This window comes from Cydia fagiglandana, chromosome 12, assembly GCF_963556715.1.
Source record: "Cydia fagiglandana chromosome 12, ilCydFagi1.1, whole genome shotgun sequence".
NCBI lineage: Eukaryota > Metazoa > Arthropoda > Insecta > Lepidoptera > Tortricidae > Cydia > Cydia fagiglandana.
The window spans coordinates 16,011,751-16,032,258 of NC_085943.1; the positions used below are offsets into that span (position 1 = coordinate 16,011,751).

General features: G+C 34.2%; 1 protein-coding gene across 1 annotated transcript in view; it reads right to left on the reverse strand.

The window, feature by feature from the left end:
• The window catches only part of LOC134669640 (uncharacterized), a 35,629-nt gene extending 17,615 nt beyond the window's left edge, over window positions 1-18,014 (reverse strand). Inside the window, exons 1-2 of the mRNA XM_063527308.1 lie at window positions 17,913-18,014; window positions 1,962-2,063 (exon numbers count right to left, since the gene is read on the reverse strand). Of these exons, the coding sequence (XP_063383378.1) occupies window positions 1,962-2,022 (61 nt within the window). The 5' untranslated portion in view covers window positions 2,023-2,063; window positions 17,913-18,014. The remainder of the gene's footprint in view (window positions 1-1,961; window positions 2,064-17,912) is intronic.
• Window positions 18,015-20,508: the final 2,494 nt, after the last annotated feature.

The window sequence follows — 20,508 nt, forward strand, 5'->3', positions numbered from 1 at the left end:
TGTCCAAAATTACCGCCTTCTGCATCTGACCCTTGATCCAACCACCTAGCGAGAGTCTCTCTAGGTGTTGGTCGAGACTCTTCGCTATGAGACCGTTCGCTGACACGACTATAGGAACAATGATCGTCGAGTCAACATCCCACATGGCGGTTATCTCGTGAGCTAAGTCTAGGTACTTGCTGGACTTGTCCTTCTCGGCCTTCACGAGATTCTCAATTATTATTATTATTATTAAAATTCACTTTAAAAATATAGTAAATTTTGCGCAAAAACTATACCTTGCGATAGAGATAGCAACAAGCGGACCAATGTCCGAAATTTCTCGTGATAGGGGTCCTTTCTTTAGTATCATTTTTAGTTTCAGTTTTATTTTTGACTTTCTAACCTTACAACTCAGAGGGGAAACTACGCCTTACTAAAATTAGTCCGTGTCATCTCGACATTTTCCTTCAACGAAATCGATTGGTAAATATCAAATTATCCTTCGTAAACTCATTGGTACGAGCTGAAGTTCAAAACTTTCGGTTCGGGAAAGTCGCGCGTTACCGCTGCCTACGCTTATATTGCTATCGATGAATATTTAGCAGAATGCAAGTCATCGCTTACAAGAAAATGGTGGAAGGCTAAAGAAGCTGGCCTAAATATTATAGAGTCTGTGCGGAAAGAGAAGAGTCGTAGAATTTATGGGCTCCCTTATATTCCATGACTCTTCTCTTTCCGCATAGACTCTAATTGAATCGGAGTATGTGTGCAATCGATGGCAATTAGCAAAAATAGAAAAAAATAATACTCGTAGATGCCGTTTAGGCATGAGCATGGTAAGTAAAAACATAAAACGTCATAAAATACAAATTACGTAAGACACTGATAATTGTATGTAATGACAAATGATTTGCCTTTATAGGTTCTTAATATTAAAGCCACATATATAAACGGTTCAAGAACTTGCATGGGATTTTCGTTACATTGCGATATTTGGTTGATCGACTGAATCCATTGTACTGTGTAGTGAGCAATCAAATGTATTGAATACTGCATGCATGTTCAAAAGCCATCTAAATGGGGCTTAATAGTGATACCTAATCTTACAGCTTTTTTGTCTTGACGACCGGTCTGGCCTAGTGGGTAGTGACCCTGCCTGTGAAGCCGATGGGCCTGGGTTCGAATCCCAGTAAGAGCATTTATTTGTGTGATGACACAGATATTTTCTCCTGAGTTATGGTTGTTTTCTATGTTTTTATATATTATATATATCGTTGTCTGAGTGAGTACCCACAACACAAGCCTTCTTGAGCTTACCGTAGGACTTAGTCAATCTGTGTAAGAATGTCCTATCATCATCATCATCATCTCAGCCATAAGACGTCCACTGCTGAACATAGGCCTCCCCTTTTTATGGGGGGTGAATGCCATAATCACCACGCTTGGCAGGCGGGTTGGCGATCGCATTCGAGTACACCGAATTTAAGGGATGCTGCTGCTCGTCCACCGTTGGTCTTGGACGTAGTTTAAGAACATACCCGGGTCCCTATGCCCCCCTCCCCGGGTCACCGGGTCCGGGGGGTGGCCGTGATCGTCTAGTGGTTAGGATCCTACGTTGTGGAATGTCCTATAATATTTATTATTTAATTTCAGAATCTGAATGCCGCTAATAAAGGAGTCTGAAATTTAAACAACTAGGTAATTACTTAAACAATAATATTCAAACATTCATAAAAACAACGCAAAATAAAATAGGTGTACACAAGATCGGTGGGTGAAAAAGTAAACAAACTAGGTATTTTCATGCTAGCTGAGCCACAAAGCAGTCTGTGACGAAGAACAAATGCATCGGAAGTGTAAGCTAACCTCAAAAAGGAATAATGAGTGAGTTATTTCAAACCAACCTAAAAGAATCCTTAAAGCTAGTACAATTAGGTCCAAATTCGTGCATTAGCGTTAAATTTTAAAAGGTTAATTACCAGACGTTGTTTGCAGGCAACACAGTGCTAAACACACGATGTAGACACTGCCCCACTGCATATTAGACGAAACATCACCGCGCGCATACGCTACTCGGTTACCTGTAATAAATATTTTAGCATTAGTTCACTAGAGAAACGAGGCACTAGTACAGAATGCGATCCTTTGTTCATTTCGCCCAGACTTGTCCGCACAAATATTAGTGCGAGCGAGATGCCCGCGCGAATGACAGATAACAGCTGATATGATTCTAATATCATTGTAATATTGTGCAAGTTCGAAATGGTCTGGGTATTTCGCCCTAGACAATTATTCTTTAATTAGGTAATAGAGTACCTACCGGCTACCTACCTATTTAGCGGCCGTATGCAAACAATGCTTATCTAGGTAGTCTATCTCGCGCGCGAGATACTGCAACGGCGGTTCTAAGCTAAGCTAAGCCTATTTTGTCTCTATGAATGAATGATTTATAAATAGTATATAATAGCATCGTTTTCTTTTTCTTCATCAGTCACATTTAGTCAGAAGCAGCCAAAAAATAGTGATGTCAATTTTATAAAATAGTTCCTTAAAACGATCTTTTTTTTGATTAAAATACGATATGACACGGTAAACACGGAAGATCAGCGCTGGAAGCCACCAGCAACATGCTGAGATGGGGCAATTTCGTGGCACTTTAATATTATTTTTTGTTTTCTTTTATATAATGTATTGTACCGATTGTTTGTGCTTACGAATAAATCAATTCTATTCTATTCTATATATTCCAACAAATATAGAATTACATAAAAATAATGTCTACATAAATAATACCTACTTAAATCTACTTTTACAACGAAGATACTTATAACATGAAATTCATACTATCTCAAAACTCATTACACGAATAGCTTCAATATTAATATCCTCTAATAGAGTTAAAACAACTTAGATTGCTATTATAAGACGTATACTAAATATTTGAAGTGTTTGAAATTGGTTCATGCGTAAACTTGAATGGCATCGCGTTGTGGGGTGGACTTAGCCAAAATTAGATTGGCATAATTTGGTGGAACGTTAAGTTGTATTGAATAATGAATTACTAAAAATATTCCATACCTCCCAATATTGTTTTAAATAACTTTGTAGCAGAATCCAACAAAATAAATAACTTAACAAAAAAACAGGATTGTACTCGAGATTCAATTTAAGAAATATATATATAGGTAAGAACCTAAGTCAAACACCGCACACTACCGCTGCAGCAAGTTTATGCCTAAAATCTTAATAAGGGAAAAATTGTATATTTGATAAAACAGCTCAGTAGTAAGTACTTAACTTGTATTTATTCACCATTTTCCTAATTCTAAATATGAAAAACCAATTTTAGTCTATGCAATCCATTGTCAATGGTATTAGTACAAATTGCTTTTTTTGGATAATGAAACAGTAAGAAACGGTTTCCGATAATAGGTATTACTGGTTGCAGAATGATTGCGAGGACGTTATCAATGTTATCATTTTATACAAAATAATATAAACCTTAAAGGTACATTACTGCATGTATTGTATTGTGAATTTTCTTGATAAAATGAATTACATAATAAACGTCATAATCGCGGCAGTGTAATGCAGCGGCAATAATCACTCATTTTATCAAAGAATTGATAAAGTAATGTAGCTACAGTACAATATAAAAGATGTTTGTGTTTATGCTTCCGAGGAAGCCCACAAGATGGCAGAACCTACTATGCACAAGGAAACGTACCGACGAGAACGGTAGATGGTAGCACTTGCTTTAGCAATGAACATGTGCACATATGTTTCCGATTCACCACAAGATGGCAGACCCTCCAACGCGCACGGTCCCTATAACATGACTATTTATATTGCGATGACCGATCTGTCCCGGGTTCGAACCACGGTCAATCTGTGTAAGATTTTTCCCAAATATTTAATTATTTATTTTATTTTTGTAGCCGCGCTGTCTCCAATTTTACCTGTATTCCCATCGAAGTAACAATGTTACCGCAGTGTCCTTACCAAAATAACTGAGGATATTGGCTGTATCCCGATATCATTTTGGGATATTGCATTTCCAACGAGTAATCAGTTTATGACTAAGCTGATTCTGATTTTATAATTTGTTAAGGTTTTAAGACGATAGTGGGCGACCGCTTCTCCATAAAAACGTAGCACTTACTTTCCGCCGTAAGTGTTAACTGTTAACGTTATGGAAGCTATTTTTCATATTAATGTATATCGACCATAGCTATGCCACTTTGTTTAATTTTCTTTAGATAATTCAATTAAGTATAAGAGTTTAAAACTTTCAAAAATTTGTATGGGATTTGTTTTTCGCTTCTAATTCTTATATGAATCAATAAATCTAAAAAATACAACTACCCAAATGCGTGCAATAGTTAATAGACATCTAATTTTAGAAAAACATTTTCCATAATGTATGGATCCAGAGAGATAAATGGGGGTTACGTTTGTATAGAAAACCGGTGGTCATCCCCTGGCCTTATCTCTTAATCTTGTTTCGGCCTTGAGTCGTCTCTTGGTACGTGTATCCATACATATGCCCGAGTTATCTAATCATATTACATCTCGCGAGCACCAATCAGCGTTATGTCAACGTATCAATGCCTGATTTTTGAGTATCCAATGACTTGTCATTACCCAAGATCGTATCAAAACAAGTTGAAAACCTTAACAAACTATTGAATCAGCATCGGTTTATAGATACACGGTTGTTTCCGCGAGACTTGAGACGAATAGCGTTTACCGTATCGATGGATGAGGTTATCCATCTTATGACGCCGACTCAGTGATTTTGTGAGGGCATTTCAGGAGAGTGAAAAAATGTTATACATAATATTTTATAGCACTTTTTATGTTACTACCATAGAAAACACATTGAACTTTTATGGAGTAGTTATTTATATTTTAACATTTAAAGAACCTTGTGCTCTTAGTGACAGAAGAAGAAGTTAGGTAATGGAAGCTTATGACTTAGCACTAGCAGATTGCTGTTAATAAAGCCTATATACATAGACCCCTGCCACTACAATAAGATAAATTGATTCATTGGCATTACCAACCGCTGAAAATTATGAATATTAAAACCTATGATGATAAAATACTAATTTCTACGAATAAAGAAAAAATCGGACAAATGCGAGTCGGACTCGCCCACCGAGGGTTCTGTTCTGTATTTTTTGGTATTATATTAAGTACCCTGTGAAAATTTCAACTGTCTGGCTATCACAGTTCATGAGATACAGCATGGTGACAGACAGACGGACAGTGGAGTCTTAGTTATAGGGTCCCGTTTGTACCCTTTGGGTACGGAACCCTAAAAAGGGCAAAAGTTCGTTTTCCTTTGAGAGCCACCTGAAACTCTTTGTAGTGTATTTTGAGGAAAAGGAATAACCATAAAATTACTCTCAGTCACTAAACCTTTTGATAAAACTTGTATATTTTAATACTATTACATCGTGAATGTTTGATCAAAAAAAGAAAACACAATAAACGAAAGACTGCTGAATATGTCGAGAAATCCCCTTTCAAGTCCCTGTCACAACTAAAAAGGAGCATTAGAAAAAAAATACGCTAAGTGTACTTAGGTACCTACACTAATATTTTGTGAAAATATATTTACGACGTTAAGTGCTTTCATTATTAGCTTAGCAAAGGTACTGCAAACTCACATATTGAAAATATATTGCTCATTTGAGCCTCTTGATGATATTTTTGCCTCAAGCACTCAAAAACATTTTTATACTGTATTTTGAAACATAAACATGTACAAATCTTTTATGTACGTTCTAAAAAATTGTATTGAGTTGTAGAAAGCAAAATGAATAGAAATTTATTACAGAATTTAGAAAACTTAATTAAGAACTCTTCGTCTCAAAAACAGAGAAAATATTAAGACGAAGCAGGAGCTGAGTTTTAAATATTTTAGGTAAATATACCCGTCTCGCTAACGGAAGCGGCACCTAAAAGTAGTGCGATAAGGACAAGGCGAAAAATCCTGGGTAAAAATCTCAAAAATCGAGGTTTCGTACTCCCCTGTTTCCTCCTCCAAAACTTAACCAATCGTAACCAAATTTGGAAATCTAAATGATTATGAAGTTATCTGTATCGGACCGTTTTGCTTTTTTGGCTAATTGATATCAGTTTTGAATGCCACGCCTCTCATTGCGGCATAGTCAATTAGGCTATTTTGGCCATTTCCACGGTCCGACACAGATATTGACAATATTAATCAGTGTTGAAAAAATCATTGCTCTAGCTGCAAAAACCACGGAGAAAAACGAGGAGTACGTTTGTATGGAGAAATGACCACTCCTGTTGGCTCTTAAGCAATTAGGTACAAGATTACAATTGAATTGCCGAAATAGGCATACATTATTTAATTTATATATGTATGTATGTATGTATGTATGTCACTTTATTGCACATAAACAGGTATTTATATACTTAGTCATATTAAAATATATACTGCTCATTGGGTCCCTCGTAAAAATATAGATATACATACTATTAAACTCCAACCAACTTTGCTTTGAGGCGACAACGTTTAGAAATGTCTATCAAGAGCGAAATGAGGCCGTGTAAATTATAATAATTATCAAACCACTAAGGGCCACTTGCACCATACCACGAACCCGGGGTTAACCAGTTAAACCTGCAAGCCTTTTATGGATGGCTTTATCCACATTTATCCTCGTGATAAAACAACTGTCACTTTTTAACTCTGCGGGCTAGAAAGAGACGGACACCGTTTTATCACGCTGTCACGTAGACAAATACGACCATCATATCCGTACTGGAATTTACCATGGTTACTATCTTAATAGGTAGTACAATTTGACACTGGGTTGACGGTTTAAACGGGTTAGTGGGATGGTGCAAGTGGCGCTATTTAATAGGTTAATCTATTTTGGTCAAACTCGCCACAGTATGTAATTATAAAATGTTAAATAGTTTGAAATAAACATGGCTTACATTTAACAAAAACATTTTATTTAAGCTGAATGCGAACTCACACGAGACACGCGTTATACATAATGAAGTTGTTATTTTTAATTAAAACGTAGTAGTCTGTTCGCTTAATTGCGATTGTAGGTGTAAAGAGAAATACATCGGGTTAGTTATTTTAGTAAATATTTTAGGTTTATATTTTAACTAGCTGTTGCCCGCGACTTCGTCCGCGTGGAATCTTATCTTCAACATTTTACATCTTTAGTACATATAATTTTCATATCCAAGCAATGTTGAAATTAAGTACTTTTCTTTTTTAGCAAGTTGTATGAAGTTTTAAGTCAATTGGATTTTGATGTTGGTTGCTGAAATTACTTTTCTTGTATTCTCATAATTAGGTACCTATGCCTTTATACAAAGATTCAAGTTCCGCACTCACAAAATATCTGATCTCCATACAAACTTTCAACCCCTTTCTCACCACCTTGGGGGATGATTTTCAAAAATGCTTGAATTAGTTTTCATGTTTTTTAATTTAATACCTTTTTTTTCAAAAAGCTCAAGTTCCTAGCTTAAAATTAAATTTACACCCACAGACGAACTTTCATCCCCTTTTTTAACCCCCTTAGGGGTTACAATAACTTTTTTTTGTAATCGGCTATTATGTATTTCTAAGAAGTTTCAAAGCATTTGTAATGGATTAAAATTTTCAACCCCTTTTTAACCCTGTTAGGGGATGAATTTTACAAAACCCTGAAATTACTTTTCTCGTCTTCTAATAATATCCCTAAATACAAAGATTCAACTCAACCACTCGAAAAAATTTTTGATTTCCATACAAACTTTCAACCCCTTTTTCACCACCTTAGGGGATGAATTTTCAAAAACGCTGAAATTAGTTTTCTTGTATTTTAATAATATATCCTTTAACGAAGTTTCAAATTCCTAGCTCAAAAGAAAACTTTAACCCCATACAAACTTTCATCCCCTTTTTAACCCCCTTAGGGGTTGAATTTCTCAAAATCGCTTCTTATCTCTTGTACACTTTATAAATGCAATCTGGTGTGCAAATTTCAACTTTCTGGTTTTTGTAGTTTCGGCTCTGCGTTGATGAATCAGTCAGTCAGTCAGTCAGGACACTTGCATTTATATATATAGATAGATAAACCTAAAATATTTAACATTATCATCGTTTTTCAAGGTTCATTTGCGTTGTAATAACATTGTTTACCTTTTATAAATTGATTGGAAACTGTATGCTGTAATAAATACCTAGTAATGTACGTATTGAATTGAAAATTTAAAATCTTGCCAATAAAATTATTAATTACACTCTCAGCGACAGATTTTGACACTTTTGACATTCTCCTTAAAAGTCTAAACCATTATCCATTTGATCCTTTCAGGTATCGATACTGTAATCAAATCCGGTCATAAATTAACTTCATTGACATGAATTGAAAAGGGCTACAGAAAAATTACTTTTAATTAACACGCAGTAAAACTCAGTGATGATCTAGTAAATCAGTGAATAGGATCCATAGGATCCGCTCCAAAACGTGAGCCCAATCATTATCAGAACATGAAATGGAAGCTTTAATAAAAGTTAATGAAAAGGTTGGGTCCTATTCAGAGTTCTTGCAGGCATTCATTGACTAATAAGTACGCAGGTAAGGCAAAGGCAATTAAAACGTGGCTTGGGAGATTAACCATGAAATAAACAGAGCTTCTTGTCACTGATCTTATTATTCTCTTTCCTGTAATAAATTTATTTCGTTTGGGTTAGGTTAAGAAAGGGACATTTCATGATTGTTGCCAAATTAGATTGGCATTGCCCCTTTCTTACTTTATTTATTTTACATGTCGAAAATATGTAATAGAGTTAGACCAAGAAAAGTCTGCAGAAATTTTCAAAGCCCACGCAGTGCAAGTTTTATTTTTAAACCTCAAAATTCTATGAATTTATGACGTATAAATAACATTTGCGCTGCAGACTTTTCTTAGTCTAACACTATAATTTTATTGTTGTTATAATTTTTGAAATGTTTTTTTTATAAATAACAAAAATACAATTTGTGTTATTACAAACGGTCAAAGCAACACGAAATAAATAAATATTCATAGCAAATAATTTAACCACAACTTAAACATGCAAATTGAATAGAGACGCTGCTGACGGTACGCCTTTAGATCGTTCGAACTTGTCAAAGAATTATTCGCCTCCTCATAATTAATGAGAATAGTACATTATTGCAGAGGCCGGGAAAGGGCAATTCGTGGATGAGTTTCGATTTTGTCGGACGACGCGAAGCGGAGTCCGACAAAGAAGACGAATCCACGAATTGCTATTCCTGCCGAGGCATATATAGTGCTTTTCTCCAAACATGCGAGGAAATAAGCTAAAATAATTATTATTTAAGCATCAAGCATCACTCAAATCAAACCTTCACATCCAAAATGTCAAAAACAATTTCCCTCTTTTATTAATTTTTAAAAGTTAAAGGCACAAACTTATTCTGCCATTCAGTACCATTCAATATTCGTTCATTCAATATAATTGCGCAATATAGTTTGTCAAACCAACTTTTCAGTCAGTAAGAACCAGGAAAACTACACCCATCCTTTTCTTTTGGGTGCTAGTACTAGTGTAAGACAAAGATAGTATGATTCTCTTTGTCTATGTTTGAAATGAGAAAGTCCTTTGATAAACTATGTAAGCTTTATGAACACGGATGAGATTTAAAAAATATATAAAAATAATCTTTGATTTTATTAAGCAGTATTCGCAGGATCATACACGTGAAATGATAGCTGATCGGGTCGTGTAGAAGCGGCTCGCGGCAATAATAATTGGCTGTTTGCGTTTTTTATTATTAAAAAGTAAAAAACACTACAGTAATAAGTTATTACTGTAGTGTTTTTTTACTTCCCGTCCGCTAGAACAGGACAGCGATAGTTTGATGTTTTTTAGTTAGAGTTTGACATTAACGAAGAACTTCCCGTACTATTTTTGCTACAGTAAGGTGAACATTTCCGAGCATATTGGAGAAAAATGTTTTACTGTAACTGAGTGTACATTTTCCGCAAGGTTCTGTATTATTTCATTGGCTTCACGTAACTTCCAATAAAACTGTTCCCAGGAGTCTCTCCCCTCCTTCCTATTCTGATTTAACAATTTGGAAAAATATAATTCTTGTGTTGATACCACCAGTCCAGTAAGAAAATGACATGTAAATTTTTTATATGTTTATCAATAAATGATCTATCTATCTATTTAGTCATGTAACTATTGTCACTAAGCATTTAATGGCCTCCTAGCCTGGTTGGTAGTGACCCCGTTTACGAAGCTGGAGGTCCCGGGTTCGAAACCTGGTATGGGCATTTAATTCTGTGTTTATCATAAATATTTGTAGTGTAGTTATGTACGTTTTGTATACATATACGAGTAAGTATTTGTAAGTAGTATATTATAATGTCGTCGTCTAATTGAGTACCCACAACTATAAAACACAAGGCAACTTAAGGTGATAGTCCATTTCCAACGACATTTCATTTTACTATGGAAATCGACAATAACACCGTCGCGTTCGTCTGGGTCTATTTGTGTCTTATAATATTTATTTATGTATGTATCATTATCTACTATCTCGCTCGCACTTATTGGTGCGTGTGAGATGCCACTAATTCGTATCAGTGACCTTCAGTCGTCTGAAGGTCGTATCAAAACAAGACGGTAACCTTAACAAATTGTTAAATTAGAATCGGATTCTAAGAATACACACACTCTTAATTACTCGTTAGCTAACAAAGTAAAACTGAAAATTATTATACCGAGTGTGGCCTGTAACACGAGCAAATAATTATAACATAGATTGTACTCCTCAAACGGTGACACTTTTGTTCAACAACTTTTAAAAATTATGAAGTATTTAGATTCCCTATTTTTCATACAAAATAAATATTATCTTCAATGGACGCCGTCGCCACGCCATATCATTGTGATTGACGTTGCTTGTCATGCCTTAAACATAACAAAAGTCGCAATACATTGCGTCTTAGAATAAACGTTAAAGTGTATTAAAAATCAAACCACAAGTTATTTTTAAAAGTCGCTGAACAAATGTTGGTCAGTATGAGGAGTACAGACTACAGTTTAATTTTTTGCTCATGTTACAGGCCACACCCGGTATAAGTATCCAATTAAGTCCCGTTTAAGTAAATAATAATGAAAATGTACCTGTTTGGAGGGTGTCTCTGTTGTTTCCAATAAAGTTTTAAATCATAATGTATTTGTCCGCATTTTCATTAGTCATAATTTGGTTTTTTCAGTAAACGCGTAACTTTTCAGGATTGCCATAAAACAAACCTAACCTAATCTATCTATAGGATAACCTTACGAAAATCCTGAAAAGTTAACGGTTTCAGTATTATGACTAATGATAATCTGACAGTCATTACATTATGACTTTGAATAATTATGTCAAACAAAGGGATCCGGTTTGGGGTTTTACCTTTTAAGAATAAAGGTAAGGTAATCCTGACCATGTACCTAATCATAAATAGAAGCCTAAAAATATGCACCAGAGAAGGGTCGGGATAGGAGCATTAAAATATCCTTTTCTTTGCCCACGCATTAGCGAGGTTATTATCAATGATAAAATTTATATTTACTAGCCGATGAGCTCTACCCACGTGGGACTTGTTCAGTCTTATTAACTCTCTCAGGCGGAGAATCTATACTAATACTAATATAATAATATAAAGGCGAAAGTGTGTCTGTCTGTTTGTCTGTCTGTTACCTCTTCACGCTTAAGCCGCTGAACCGATTTATAGGTATATAGATAGTTTGAGTCCCGGGGAAGGACACACAGCTCGATTCGGGAAATGAATTAGAGATTCACTAGATATGAAATAGTAAAGATATGTGACGTTCACCGGCAAGAGGTACCTTATGGCGGCTGGCGCCGCGATTCGGGAAATAAATTAGAGATTCACTAAATATGAAATATTAAAGATACGTTCCACAGAAAAAGGTACCTCTAATTCATTTCCCAAATCGCGCCGATAGGATAGTTTTTATTGTCGGAAAGTATCCCTGAAGAGAGTGTAAATGGGGGGTGGAATTGAAAGAGTTAATTAATTGCCTAATAGTTGAAGTAAGCAATGCGCAAATTGAATGATTGCTATTAGCATTATCCAGGCGCTATACCTACTTTAGCTGCTGTCACTAATTCCACGCAGACGAACTCGTGGGCAAAAGCTAGTTAGAAAATAAAATAACTGATGTTATCTTTAATTTGTACTTGTAGATTATAGTAGCGATACAAGATTTTAATTACGGATATTAACATAATTTGTAAAATGGTAATATATTTTAAGAGCATGTGAATTACTATTTTATGATTATGACGCATATTTTAAAATATATTTCTGTTATTATTGTTTAATTTGATAAATATAACCTTGTTTGCGATAAGTTGAAAAAATAGATAAAATTATCATGAATAATACTATAATGGAAAAATTTACTAAAAGTTTTATAAAAATGGATCATCACGAAAGTCCAGACACTAATAATATAAAATTGTTCTCTAAATACTCCAAAAAAACTGGTGAAACTTTTTTATCTAAATTTACCTTAAAGAAGTTTGCAATTCATCCGTATTTTTCATAAAACCTACTAAGGTTTGTCTCGTTAGATTTGTACAGAAGGCATTAACTGGACCGTGGCGCGACAGATCCTAAATATTCAGATGATTTATGTATTTCTAGTAGAAGCGGGAAGAAGCTCTGGTGATTTAAAGACAGCTGAGGTAAGGTGACTTTTGTGAAGAGTGGTGTCTGCAGCTAAAGGCAAATAGGGTACATCGCCAATTATTAGCCAGTTTTCAATTACTGGCCACCTATACTAAAATGAATTCTGTGTATAGGTGAATAGAACTCATTTTTGTAAGAGGCGGCCAGTTATTGAACGAGTGGGTTGTGGATAAATTTCAGTTACTGGCCATTTTCCTTATACTGAAAATGAGTTTTATTTATCTGTAAATAGAATTCATTTTTGGAATAGGTGGCCAGTAATTGAAAACTGGCTAATAATTGGATTTTCGTACCTTATATACTAAAATGAACTTTGTTCACCTATAAATAGAAATCAAATTAAGTGGCCAGTAATTGGGGGGTGGCTAGTAATTGGCGATGTACCCTATATATAAACATCTCGTTTATCACTATAAATTATTTATAATATTTGTATAATATCTGCGTGTTTGCATTATATCATGAATTCATCATACAATCTACCCCATTAGCTTGATAGCTAATGGGGTGTATCTCTGGGTCTCTTTTGTCTCCCAAAAAATGTTAAGTCCATAACAATACATTATTTGTTTGACAAATTTGTTTTTCTTTCAGAATGGTGTACCTAACTTTTATGGATTGCCATAAAACAAACTATCTATAGAAAAACCTTACAAAATCCATAAAAAGTTAACGGTTTCAGAATTATGACGAAAGATAATCTGAAAATCATTACAACATTATGACTTTCAATAATTATGTCAAACTAGCTGTTGCCCGCGACTTCGTCGGCGTGGAATCTTATCTTCAGCATTTTACATCTTTAGTAGCTATAATTTTCATATCCAAGCAATGTTAAAATTACTTTTCTTTTTTTGCAATTTGTATAAAGTTTTACATAGAGTGTTATTATACATTTTCAACCCATTTTTTATATAGAATCTTTAGCATCTTCTGACCTTTAGTCAAAATGCTAGAGGCCTGAAGATGCTAAAGATGCTATATAAATTTTCAGCCCCCTTTTAACCCTTTTCAGGAATAAGTTTTTAAAAACGCTGAAATTACTTTTCTTGTATTCTAATAATATGCCCTTATAAAAATATTCAAGTTCCGCACTCACAAAATATTTGATATCCATACAAACTTTCAACCCCTTTTTACCACCTTAGGGGATGAATTTTCAAAAATACTCAAATTAGTTTTCTTGTATTTTAATTTGATAATTTTTTGCAAAATTTCAAGTTCGTAGCTTAAAATAAAATTTGCACCCCAAGACGAACTTTCATCCACTTTTTAACCCCTTTACGGGTTGAATTTCCAAAAACAATGCAACTCTTTTTGTGATCGGCTATTATGCTTTTCTAAGAAGTTTCAAAGCATTTGTAATGGATTCAAACTTTCAACCCCTTTTTAACCCTGTTAGGGAATGAATTTTTCAAAACCCAGAAATTACTTTTCCTGTCTTTTGATAATATTCCCAAATACAAAGATTTAAGTCCCGCGTTCGAAAAAATGTTTGATATCCATACAAACTTTCAACCCCTTTTTCACCACCTTAGGGGATGATTTTTCAAAAACGCTGAAACCAGTTTACTTGTATTTTAATAATATATCTTTTTACGAAGTTTCAAATTCCTAGCTTAAAATAAAACTTGAACCCCATACAAATTTTCATCCCCTTTTTAACCCCCTTAGGGGTTGAATTTCTCAAAATCGCTTTTTATCTCTTGTACACTTTATAAATGTAATCTGGTGTGCAAATTTCAACTTTCTATCTTTTGTAGTTTCGGCTCTTCGTTGATGAATCAGTCAGTCAGTCAGGACACTTGCATTTATATATATATAGATAGAACATAGATAAAGGGCCTCCATATCACATAAATATGTGGTTTTAAAGTCACTAGAAAAGTAATCAAGACATATTTTATTTTTATATGTACACATTACGTACATATAAAAAGATATAATTTTCCACATAATATCGAATGCGAAATCGAATAATTTATCGGACGGAAATAACTAGGCCGATTGTTAGGTGAGTTCTTGGAAGTATGGCCGATTGTCATTAACAATGTACTGTGGCTGTCTGTGTCAATCGATCATTATTAAGGTATCATTCGAATTCAGACTTCATCGGCATTACTGCTGCAGTATTAAAGCGTGATATGCAGGGCTCGAACAATTCATGCGGATGACGTAAAAATGACGTAATTTTGCACTTTTGGTGATATGGCTGCCACAAATGCCAAAAATCCGGACAGCAACATCAACTTTGATATTTGAGGCAGCAATGTATTAAAAAATAATCTCGCGCTGCAATACTGCAGCACTGCAGTAATGCTACCGACTAATTTTTTGCAGGAAATGTCAACTAGACATCTAAGTGAGAGCATAAATCCAGATTAAAATGAAAATGCTTTAATGGATAGGATCAGAAATGAACGCATTAGAGGGAGCTTTAAAGATGTACAAGCTCCAGGAAAGACAGATCCAGTGAGATGGATACGTGAAGCGACGTTAAAAAGACCACCCGGTTAAAATCACCCTAAAAATCTTCGAAGGATAGTTATCCCATGTAGTAGTTACCCAAAGACACCTAAAAGCTACTTGGTGATGAAATCTAGATAGATTCAATGACGTAAACATGAACCCAAATAAACTGAGAAGAGGTACGGAACAAAAAAAAGAACAAAACAATTTTTGGAAAGAAAAAATAATTATGTTTTCAAAAATATTATTTTACAACACATAATTAATTTTTCTATGCTCAGAAACATTCACTTTTTTTCACAACGTGCATTAAGGAGCACGTAGTTTACATTTTCTGAAATTTTAAACGTGGAAAACCACCTTACACTCGAAGTAAAGTAATCCTATGCACACTCAGTTTTTCTCGCTACATTAGCATTAGACTTTCAAAATTCCTAGCTTAGGAAAACAAACATCCAACGTTGCATAGTTAGGTAAGGTACTGCTTGAAAACGCATCCGGTTTTAACATTTAATATTTTCAGTTAAGAAGGAAAAAATGTGTTCCTTTAAAATGTTGCTTTTTATTTCATAAGTTAAAATCTGTGATGAAATTATATACATTGTAAAGAAAACTAGACTGAATACAATAAAAAAAAAACATTTTGGAAGATAATGTAACATATTTCAATATACAAAACGATATTCCATTAAAGGGGCCTACCCGAGGTTTTCATCCATTTTTGACGAGTTTTGAATCGTATCTCCCTTTTTTGCACTACAGATAGAATTATAAGACAAACGGTTATCGGTTCTTACATCTTTTATCTCCGTTTTGGTCTACCGGATTATGAACGAAATGAAAACTTATTTTTTATGAATTTTTGAAACATTGTCTAAATTACTTCTTTCGTGTCTAGTTTGCTGTGAAGTATGTACGAAATCTACATATTTGGGTTCGTATTTGACGTTTCGAAAAACGTGTGTTTTAATTTTAAACTAAGTAACCCAAAAGTTTTGAATACTATTAGAAGTATTAAAATAAATTATTTTATGAAAATACTTTTCTTAGTATACGACATTCATTTCAGTTTACAAAAGTTATGTCCAGAAAACCAGTTATTTAGCCTAAAATTGTTCAACTTTAATGCCAAATATCTCGAAAACAATGAACTTTGAAATAAATACGGGATACTGTATTGCTTAAAGCCGTTGCTGTTAATATGATAATTGATAAGCTACAAAAAACATTAAAAAACTAAGGGATTCAGAAGGTAAGGGGGTGGCTTTAAGTCATTGGACAAAAAAGCCTTCTGTACAGGAACTATCCAAGTTGCGTTAATAAAGCAAAGGTGTAAATTTTTGACATCGACTGTATGCAGCATTAGAATATCACGCACTCATGTATTATAGTAGGCAGGCCTTGTATATAAATATAAAAATCCTATTATTAATATTAATTAATTATTCGTATTGGTACTAAAATTAATTATCAAATACTTATTTAATGAGCATAGTAATTATGCATAGTTATCTTATATCTTCTATTCTTCAATTTATATTTTCTTTAAAAATAATGTACCATTACTTAATAGTAATTATAATTTATTATAAGCTTATAAGCAACAAAATACATTGAACATGTATTGTACCTACAACCTACACTGTTCTGAATATGGTGTGAAATCATGGTTACCTAACCTCGTATTTTTGTGTACGTTAGTACGTACTTTCCTATTAAGCGTTAAACAAACTACTCGTATATTCTTATTCTCATTTCAAAATATCAATTCGCCTTCCTACAACCAAATCTAATAAATTTTACTTTTCGACCTTAATATAAGGAGCGTTCTAGAGAACTCAACAGAAATCAATTCATCACCGAGACGCTTGAACAGAAACACAAATCACGGACCCCTTTGGGGTCCATAGATCATTAGGAGCTCCGAACCAGTGGAGTAACGTGAATTCGTACCTACTCACTATTTACACGTTCGACCGTATGGTAATTTATGATAATTGCAGTAAGTAGCCACTAATCACTATCACTAATTACTCGTGCAATTCATTATGTAAAATATGCAGTAATATAAAGTATTTAATTTCCGCAAATGGAATTACGGTAGTCATTTTAATAAAGGCCTTATTTGTTTAGTGAAATGTTTCATTCTCATACAGGGACAGTCAACAGCAAAAGTTGCTAAGCGGGCCTGGTGTTCAAAATGATCTTGACGCGATTTTATTGTTAAGAGAATAAGAGTGTATCAAGGTAATTTTACTTACATATCTGCGACTTAATATTTATTTGGATATCAATTATTAATTCTGAATTATTTCAAAAATTAATTATTAATAACAGATCCTTTCTAAACGGAATTTTATTCATATTAAAAATAAACACAAATTAAATATATTATCTTTAAGGTCTTTTATTGTTTGTTGTTTAAAAATAAATAAAGTAGTCAACTATCGACGAAATTATCTTTAACAAATACGTACGTAATTTAAAATTGTTCCCAAACTAAACTTTAAAAGGAGCTTTCGGTCAACGTAAAACTTTCTTCCGCCAACAAAAATCACGACAAATTTCACTTATTTATAGTTCGCTGTGATACTAGGAATTTCTAAAGTAAATTTATAAGTAAAATTAAGTAACATAGGCAAAATAACATCAATTTCACTTTCAAAATTTAGGTTAGTAATTTTACTTACATCTTCAATTGGATAAGAAACAAATCACACAGACAGACACTGCACTCCTTGCGGAACGTTCGCTCAACGACGCGGCGCCCTAACCAAGAGGCTGCGTGGAACTGAACTGGGAGAGAAGTGAGGCTCGCGTCACTTCACCCCCGGGTAGACTCACACTGCATCCTTCGACTAATGATATTGGTTACAATACAGTTAATTTTGACGCCTGGAGATCTTTTATACCTCCAAACCTTATTTGTACTTTTTATTTGTGTGACAGTGGGCAATTTTATACAAATACAAATACAAATACAAATGCGTTTATTTCATTACTTTTTACATAAGTTCTTAGGTATAGTGTATAAGGGTTAGGTAGGTAATTAGTCCATCTTAGGTATAAGGAGTAAGTAGGTAAGTATTAATCTAAACATTGTGCAACAAATTGTGTAAGTAATGAAAAAGGTGCGGGTACAGCTTGCTGAATTTAAACCCGCCCTTGGTCAGCTAATTGGAATGGTATTAAGATTACATAATATTTAAATTATGAAATTCACATAAAAAACAAAACATTAGTATTTGACAATAGTTTCCTTACGGGGTATTTAATACAGAAACAGTATTTAATAGCATATGTTTCGTGTGGTTAGTATTTACCTAAAAGTTAACTTTATGAACGCATCCCTCACGGGGCTGGTCACGTGTATATTCTCAAACTCTTTTTGATTATTCATGTACAACTTTTTAAGTCTAGATTTGAACTGTTGGATACTCTTTGCCTCACGCACAGGAGGGGGGATATCGTTCCAACATTTGGTGGCAGCGTAACGAAATGACCCCCTGAACGCGGCCGCACGATACTCGGGCGGTACCAGCAGCAGCGCGTGGAGGGCTCGGCGCGGGCGCGCGGAGTCGGTTTATACTCCCAGTTAAATGTAGAAAATTTGTAATAAGGTTTATTCTATGGGAGATAAAGGCATGTGAAATTAAAATATTTCTGTAATTTCTGCAATGATAAATGTTGACGAAAAGTTTCTTTACACATTATGTCTTCATTTCCTAATATTGAACGCTAACCGCAATTCTATCATTTCAAAAAAAGACGGAATTAGTTGTAAGATTTACTCCGCTTTAAAATTTATTCGATCCAATATTTAAACCCCTTCTTGTCAAATCATGTTAATATATGTGACACCAATATTTAGCAGTTGCAATATCTTGTAATTAGCAAAACATAATAGACGCTTAATTATTCAAAAATAACGCAGTATAATAACTAAAACTGACACGCAATAAATTCCAATTCAAATGTGGATGGTAGTATTGGTGGTACGCAAAAGCGTTTTTTTATAGTCGGACAATTATGATACATATTAAATATTTGAAGCAAAGACCTATCGAAATATCCTTAGATTACAAAAAGGTCAAACCATGACTGTTAATAGTTAATTCCAACAGAATTCTTACTATATTGCGTTACTATACGCGGTGCGGAAGGAAAGGTCACTGTTACTTTTCTACTTCGGGTCGCAGTGTACAACACCCCGCTTTGGGATACAGCAACGCCGTCGAGATGACGAAAGCGTCATTTAAATACGCAAAGAATAGAAACTGCCTAACGACTCAGCTTTACATATTAATTAAATGTATTTATACAAAATACCCTCATTTACATTAACATTGTTGCGGGTACACCAACCAAGCCGTTGAACCTCGATTGGTATTACATGGACCAGACTGTAGTGTGTGTACTACGCCTTACTCACACACGTGCATAGCTTAGTATATAATGGTTTGTACTTGCTACTTAAGACAGAATAAACCTATATTCAGTACGATCGAGTTCTCCCTTAACGCCCCACCTCACATGGCGACCCTGCCAGTGCGGCCTTGTGCTGCACTGGCGGCGCGCTGCGCCACCCAGTGAAAGTCAAGAAGAAAATCAAGATAAAAAAAATATTATTAATTTAAAGACATTTGTGCGAAAGTGACTATTTGAACAATCATAGTGAATTGGTTTGGTGTATACAAAAATTAGAGATCACGGACTCGATACCTACGTAATAAGAAGAACTAAAATTAATTAATCATTACTTTAAACGAAAAACAAAACTTATGAAGTATTTTAACAACGTGCAGAAAAAAAATGGACTCATTTAAAACCAGTTTTTAAAAAAGTGGTAATCGTAAGGATGGTTGCAGCAGGGAGTTGTTCGTGTCGCTGGACAAGGTCGCGGTCTGGAGCTGCTGATGTCCTTGGTCCAGGTTCCGTGCATCCCGATTTTTCCATAAAGCAACTTTCAAAATGATAAGTGGACAATCAGTGTGAAAAGGACAGCGTAGGTACCTACTGTAATATTGAGATGATAACATTATTTTTATTAGTTTAATTTAGTGTTATTGTTTTAGTTATTACAACAAAAATAAAAAGTATTAAGTTCGATAATGACTGTTATCATACAAAATATTTCCAGGAAAAAAATCTAGTTAATGTGTAAGGTTTGTTAAAGAAAATTAAGTTTATTAAAATATGTCTTGTAATAGAAATATCGAGAGAAGTAAGATTTAATATACGCTGCTTGATGACGAAACTAATATGGTTAAAAGGTTGGTACATAAT